At 44.1% G+C, this 8,057-nt stretch overlaps 1 protein-coding gene across 1 annotated transcript; it reads left to right on the top strand.

Moving 5' to 3' along the window:
• LOC102185870 (5-hydroxytryptamine receptor 3C) lies at nt 684-7,763 on the top strand. Its single transcript, XM_005675200.2, has 9 exons — nt 684-750; nt 2,052-2,218; nt 2,671-2,715; nt 3,440-3,549; nt 5,358-5,527; nt 5,851-6,011; nt 6,511-6,715; nt 6,917-7,132; nt 7,248-7,763. The coding sequence occupies exons 1-9, from the start codon at nt 684-686 to the stop codon at nt 7,448-7,450; spliced, it is 1,344 nt and encodes a 447-aa protein (XP_005675257.2). The 3' UTR covers nt 7,451-7,763.

Below are 8,057 nucleotides of genomic sequence, written 5' to 3'. Positions count from 1 at the left end.
GAGACTTCTATTTTAGGAGAATGGCAAAATAAAGGATTACGTTAGGGAAAATTAGATAGAGGAAACCTTATAAAGAAGCTGTATTGTGGTGCTAGCTGCAGGGACAGAGTTCTGAAAGGTTTATGTCACAAAAAATGGAACTTAAACTCTCAAGCAAGCTTCTTAACTCAGTATTGACAGTAATCCCTAAGGTCCTTAGCTGGACAAAGGATATATTTCTAGGTCTGCAACAAAATAATTACATGTTCCTGCCTTGTGAAATCAGCAAGTGGCCCCACCACAAAAGAGCACACTCATCCCTTCCTGGTGGTCCATACACTTTATCTGAGGCACAGTTCTTTCCAGAAGGACTTCATGATACATTTATTAATGACCTCACCTGCCCCATCTCCCAAGTCCCCCAGTTTTCCTGAAAGGTCCTTGTAACTCAAATTTGAGACCACTTATCTAGACAAAGATAAGTGGCCCAATTTTCTCCATGCCTAGAGCTCAGAAGGCATACTTGGACAGGGGCAAAGCAGGACACTCTGCTGTGACCTCTCTGGCCACAGCCTCTCACTAGGGAGTGGTCAGCTGTCATGAGCAGCATTTAAAACCAGGAATCAAGGTGTGGTCTGGACTCTTTTAAGTTCCAGGGTTTGGGGTTCCTGGTGAGTCCTTAGAGAAGAATCCAGAAGAGGAGGATGGAAGGGTGGTGGTCCACTACAGGGGGATTCCTCCTCTGCCTCAGTGTCAGCCTTCTGCTTCAAGGTAAGATGAGACAAGAACAGGGAAAGAGGGGAATACTGTTCTGAGAAAATTCCAGAAACCCTCTCATTCCCCAGAACTAGAAAGCACCCAAAGGAGTTGAGTTAAACATTTCTTTTCTCTCTAATATCTATGCTTTGGTTTCCTTTGGGAAACAGATGAAAAACCTATTTCACTAGTCAGAACACACAGCTCCTGTCTCATTTGCCTGCATAGACATCTACTAAATCATCTGTTCTTCCATTTTACTGCCTCTCTGATTCCACTCCTTTATATTAATAATGTTCAACTTGTCCTTCTACCAGATTAGTAACTATGAACAGGGTAGTTTGGGTCCTTCTGACAATAACATAACTCCTTCCCACCTTGCTTTGGCAGATGTGGTAGAGAGGTGATATAGAGGAAAAGGACAGTGTTTGCTTCCCCCCAGATATGCTTCTCCTTAGTTTGGAGATGTACCTCATGAGATAATTGAAATGGGGAGATGTAAAAGAGACGTGGGAAAGAAAAGGCTGGGCTTAGCTACAGGAATAACCAGAGTCACCTGGGGTTGGGGTGCGGGGGAGGTGGGCAGAAGGACTATAACATTTCATCATACAGCTCCATCAGCCACATGGTGGATGATCAACGAGATCTTATCAAGATGGTGATGATGAAAATGCCTCCCATAGATCTTAGAGGAAATCACTGAGTTTGAGAAGGTCACAGGGCACAGGACATTGTAGGAAGTCAATAAATTCACATTGCATACCACGTTCCTTAAGTTTCCACGTGTTTGACATCACACAGATGTTTGTGAAATGAGAAAACATGAAAGTGGGAAGGGAACATTGAGAAACAAAATTTTAGAGGAATTTTGTTCAGTATCTACAAGGAAGAATCATAATAGAGCTGGAGAGAAGAAAAGTTTGGTCAGACAAAGGTCAAAACTTTAGGGTCACCACTATGGAAGGAAGAGGTCTCCCCAGAGAAGCAGTTTGCATACGGATTTGGGTAGGCTTTATACGGGACCAAAAGCACAGGAAGAAAGGGCTGTGCCCTGACTCAGCTCACCACATCAACTTCCACCATTTGCCTACCACACCAGCCCATCCTCCTCAGCCCTGGCAGGAAGAAAGTCCCAGAGCCTTGGCCTTTGGGACTCTTGTTCAAGAAGGCGGGTGGTGGTGGTGGTTCACATGACCACCCCGTGTCCACATTTCTTTCTCTGCAGGGAGGCTCTCAGGTCCCAGCCCTGGCTCTCCTCTCACTTCGGAAAACACAAAAGCCCTATTCTCATCTCAAAGGGTCTCTATTCTCTACAGGAAGGGCAAACACTTTCACCATCAATTGCTCAGGCTTTGACCAGCAGGGGGTAGACCCCACTGTCTTCCAGTCTGTATTTAACAAGAAGGACTTCCGTCCAGTCACCAATTTTAGCATCCCTACTCGTATCAACATCTCTTTCACCTTGTCTGCCATCCTGGAAGTGGTAAGTTTTGACTGCTATATTTTTCTATAGGTTGCCAATAGAAAACAAGAACTCTTTACCTTGTCAGTCCAGCGTTATAGCTGTCCAGTGGTAAGCGATAAGCCTCCTGAATGGATTTTGTACAAGTTTGATGTTCATCCTATGGGGTTGAGAGACATGACAGGGAATGCTGCAGTGACATTTTGGCAGGGAACATTGTCCTTGAATCCTGCCCTTATAGGAATATTCCACTTAGAATAAAAGAAAAAAAAAAACATATTCCCAATGGGCTCCCATGCTGTTTTTTCTCCTTATAGTTTCTGTGCAACCTGAATTTTTCTGAACTATCTTTCGAGACTTGTAATTGAAAAACTGAACATGGGACCACTTAGGAAACAAAGGGAAGAGGTAGACTAGGACCTGATTTCATAGCACTAATGATCTTGAATGGGGATTTTTTTTTTTTTAATCAGGATGCACAACTTCAGCTGCTGACATCATTTCTGTGGTTAAAGTTGGTATGTAATCCCAGCATTTTTCTCTCTTTCTCCTTGCCTGATTTTCTGGCTTTGTTTGCAAAAATCACATTTGTTAAAACTGACAGTGCCCAAGGAAATACAACCAGAATGGGGCCATTGCTGGTGACAAATAGCTTTCTGGGCTGCCAATCAATTTTGAAATTCAGATGGAAAAAACAGGAAGAAAAAGGGCAGTATAGTTGGAACCCCTTAAGTAAGCTTCAAGGCTCAAAAGTATCCAGCACCCCAGCTTAAGGTTTCCTGTAAAGGTTTTCCTATAAACCTTAAAGGTTTCTAGACTTTGTAAACTAGAGAAGAGGGACATTATCACCAGAGAGAGAAAAGGAATCAGAGTTTAAAAGGAAATGTGGCTAAAGAAAATTAAAAAGCAACATATATAACAATGTGCACAGTATGAGTCCAGGTAAGTACAAACGAATTCTGGAATATATATTTTTTCTAGAATGACGTATAAAAAACTGTTAATAATGGGACTGAGTTGGGGAGATGAACTGAGTTGGAGTGAATTAAGGAGGGAAAAAGTTATTTTTTATATTATATCTTTCTGGAGTTGTTGAAGTTTTATCATATGCCCATAGTACATACATTTAGAAAAAATTCAGACATATGTATGTATATTTTAAGGGACTCAAGGGCAGCAAATGCTGATATAAACTAGCTTCAGGTCTGAGCCATAACCATCTCTCTGCACCCTGTATCCTAGAGCTGGAATCACCCGTTTATCAGCTGGGACCCACAAGAATGTGGTAATATCAAAAAACTCACCATCACAGCTGAGAACCTGTGGCTCCCAGACATCTTCATCGTAGAATCGTGAGTATCAGGGCTGGGAAAAGCTGGGGGAAGACTCTTCTGCAAGGAGCAGGCCAGGGCAGTGCAGGGCAAACCCATGCAGTGGGGCTACTGAAAACTCACTTCAGAGAGGAGCACAGTCACAGCTCATCAACTTTTCCCCTAGAAATGAGAAAACGGTGGGCAGAAAACATGGCAGATCATCAAGACAGTGTGGTACTGGCACAAAGACAGAAACATAGATCAATGGAACAAAACAGAAAGCCCGGAGAGAAACCCACGCACCTATGGACACCTCATCTTTGACAAAGGAGGCAAGAATATACAATGGAAAAGAGACAATCTCTTTAACAAGTGGTGCTGGAAAAACTGGTCAACCACTCATAAAAGAATGAAACCAGAACACTTTCTAACACCATATACAAAAATAAACTCAAAATGGACTGAAGATCTAAATGTAAGACCAGAAATTATAAAACTCCTAGAGGAAAACATAGGCAAAACACTCTCTGACATAAATCACAGCAGGATCCTCTACGACCCACCTCCCAGAGTAATGGAAATAAAAGCAAAATAAATATATAAATAAACAAATGGGACCTAATTAAACTTAAAAGCTTTTGCAAAACAAAGGAAACTATAAGCAAGGTGAAAAGACAGCCTTCAGAATGGGAGAAAATAATAGCAAATGAAACAACTGACAAAGAATTAACCTCAAAAATATACGAGCAACTCCTGCAGCTCAACTCCAGAAAAATAAAAGACCCAATCAAAAAATGGGCAAAAGAACTAAACAGACATTTCTCCAGAGAAGACACACAAATGGCTAACAAACACATGAAAAGAGGCTCAACATCACTCATTATCTAAGAAATGCAAATCAAAACCACAATGAGGTACCATTTCACACCGGTCAGAATGGCTGTGATCCAAAAGTCTACAAGCAATAAATGCTGGAGAGGGTGTGGAGAAAAGGGAACCCTCTTACACTGTTGGTGGGAATGCAAACTAGTACAGCCACTAGGGAGAATAGTGTGGAAATTCCTTAAAAAACTGGAAATAGAACTGCTATAGGACCCAGCAACCCCACTGCTGGGCATACACACCGAGGAAACCAGAATTGAAAGAGACATGTGTACCCCAATGTTCATCACAGCACTGTTTATAAAAGCCAGGACATGGAAGCAACCTAGATGTCCATCAGCAGACGAATGGATAAGAAAGCTGGTGGTACATATAACAATGGAATATTACTCAGCTGTTAAAAAGAATACATTTGAATCAGTTCTAAGGAGGTGGATGAAACTGGAGCCTATTATACAGAGTGAAGTAAGCCAGAAAGAAAAACACCAATACAGTATACTAACACATATATATGGAATTTAGAAAGATGGTAACAATAACCCTATATGTGAGACAGTAAAACAGACACAGATGTATAGAACAGTCTTTTGGACTCTGGGAGAAGGTGAGGGTGGGATGATTTGGAAGAATAGCATTGAAACATGTATATTATCATACATGAAACTAATCACCAGTCCAGGTTCGATGCATGAGACAGGGTGCTCAGGGCTGGAGCACTGGGATGACCCAGAGGGATGGGATGGGGAGGGAGGAGGGAGGGGGGCTCAGGATGGGGAACCTATGTACATCCATGGTGGATTCATGTCCATGTATGGCAAAAACCACTAAAATACTGTAATTAGCCTCCAATTAAAATGAATAATTTTTTTTTTAAAAAAAGAAAAGATGGCAGAGCAGCAGCATTGGGAAACCTTGACTTAAGACCAAAACTTAAACAGATGCCTGCCCCCACTTTTGCCACTTAGCATGGATGTGGATCAGACCCCGGACGGCCTCTCTGCATATGTGTCTAATGACGGTCGCGTTGTGTATAACAAACCGATGAGGGTGACCAGCATCTGTAACCTGGACATCTTCTACTTCCCATTTGACCAGCAGAACTGCACCCTCACCTTTAGCTCTTTCCTCTATACAGGTGAGTTGCACTGAGTAACTGGGGTAAAATGAGATCAACCAGTGGCGCAACAAAAAATCATTCAGGGGCCAAGTCACTTTTTTATGTATAAAAGGGGATAGTGGAGTATTTGCTAGTTGTGGGTGTGTGGATGGTGGGGAGAAGTTGAATTTTAGAGACTTCCTGAAAAAGCCCAAAACTGAAAGGAGGCAACTGGGCAGCAAGGAAGTCACATTATAGGACTAGCTGAAAAAGTAACTAAAACAGTCATTGAATCATCTCTGCAATCCCAGCATACAGCAGGTGCTGAGCAGATATTAACTGAGCGTTTGTCTCCCCGGCAGAGGAAAGCATGTTGCTGGGCATGGACAAGGAAGTGTGGGAGATAATGGATAACTCACGTGACCTTGGCCGCACACAAGGAGAGTGGGAGCTCCTGGGCATCAACAAGGCCACCCCGAAGATGTCTGTGGGCACCAGTCTTTTTGACCAGATCATGTTCTATGTAAGGCCAGAGATTCCAGCATGACTCTTCATCCCCCATAGCTTCCTCATCAGACCCTTCTAAGTCTCAGAGCCTTTCACCACTTGCCCTAAGACCAAAAAAGTCCCTAGGTACCATAACCCTCACAGCCTTCCTCTCTCCCAAGTCCCCAAAGCAACCCCCATCTCTGAACCTATCATCCCTGGCCTAGGTTTTCTTCAGTGGGTATGGGGGAGTCCTATTTGTCACACAAAAGCTGCTCCTCCCAAAAAGAGTTACTGTTGGAGTGAGAACATCAAGAAAGGAAGGGGAGGGACTTCCCTGGTGATCCAGTGGTTGGAACTCTGCACTTCCAGTGCAGGGGGTGCGGGTTTGATCCCTGGTCATGGAACTAAGATCCAATAGGCTGTATGGTGGAGACCAAAAAAAAGAAAAGAAAGAAAAGAAGGGACTGGACTCATCCCTTGGTTTCACATCAGTTCTAACTTCACCTGGTTCTCTGCTCTCCCCTCTCCACCAGGTGGCCATCAGGCGCAGGCCCACCCTCTACGTCATAAACCTCCTGGTGCCCAGTAGCTTTCTAGTCGCCATTGATGCCCTCAGCTTCTACCTGCCGGCAGAAAGCGAGAACCGTGCCCCATTCAAGATGACACTCCTGTTGGGCTACAATGTATTCCTGCTCAATATCAGTGACTTACTTCCTGCCACTGGCACCTCCCTCATTAGTATGTCCCCTACCTCACAGTTGGGAAATGAAAAATGAAAAAAAACATAGGCAGGGTAGGCGAGTGAACTGGCTAGATCTGCTGAGGCACCTAAGGTGCAGTCAATCTTAAAAAAGGCTTGAGGTGTGAGACAGAAGAAAGGGGGGCTTGGTGGTCCCTCTGGACCTGACTCACCTGAGTGTGCTTCTTCCTGCCACCCAGGTGTCTACTTTGCCCTGTGTCTGTCCCTGATGGTGCTCAGCCTGCTGGAGACCATCTTTATCACCTACCTGCTGCACCTGGCCACCACCCAGCCCCCACCCATGCCTTGCTGGCTCCACTCCCTGCTTCTACGCCACGCCAGTCCAAGGACATGTTACCCTGCTGTGCCCCACAAAGAAAACACAAGCCTGGGCCTTATATCCACCCACCTGTCTGGTAAGAGAAGTCTACACTGCTCACCCTGTCTACACTGGGCCCAACTTCCCAGTCTCCCATTTCTCTAATCCTGTCTCCTTCCCATTTCATGGCTATATCTCTGTCCTCCCTACAGGACTGAAGGAACCAGGAAAACTGGGAGGGAAGGAGTTGGGACCCAAAGAGGCAGAACTGAATGGGGGCTCAGGATTGACAAGAGCCCAGCTCGCTGACCTGTGGGTGCAATTCGGCCACATGATGGACAACCTGCTCTTCCGCATCTACCTGCTCTTCTTGGCCACCTCTGTCACCACGGTCCTTGTCCTCTGGAACACCTAGGAGTAGAGTTCTTGTGGTGCAAGAACACCCAGTGTTCAGGTTTCCTTGGCTTCCACTAACCATCCCAGACCCTGTTCCTCTGCTCCAGTTCACATACAACAGTCCCCAAAACATGCCCATGATCCCTGCTCCAACCTTCCCTGGGCTTAAACAGAACCACTGTTGATGCTCTCAGAAATGACATTATATTTCCAAAACACAATTCAGAATATACATGTTTATGCTAGAAATATAATTTTTATTGGAAAAGAAAGGCTTTATAGTAAAGACTACAAATATTTACCAAAAAATAATTCATGTTGCTGGAGTAGAGGTCAGGGATTAAACCTCTTTTTAAAAATAGGCTAAAATACTTATTTATTATTTTAACAAATACTTATTGAGCATCTACTACCTGAGAGGTACTATTCTGAATTCTGAAGATACAGCAGTGAACCAGGCTGGCAAAAATCTCTATCCACAGGGAGCTTACATTGCGGGTGGGTGGAGACTGACAATAAAGAAGAGAAGTGAAACACAGAGTATGTGCTGAGTGCCAACGAGAAAAAGCAAAGAATGGGCAATGCAGGGAGGGAGCTGCAAGTTTAGAAGGGTGGTCAAGGAAGAC

This window comes from Capra hircus, chromosome 1 (assembly GCF_001704415.2).
Source record: "Capra hircus breed San Clemente chromosome 1, ASM170441v1, whole genome shotgun sequence".
In the NCBI taxonomy this organism is placed as follows: domain Eukaryota; kingdom Metazoa; phylum Chordata; class Mammalia; order Artiodactyla; family Bovidae; genus Capra; species Capra hircus.
Note: the sequence above shows the minus strand (reverse complement) of the source record. Positions and strands in the feature narration are given on the sequence as shown.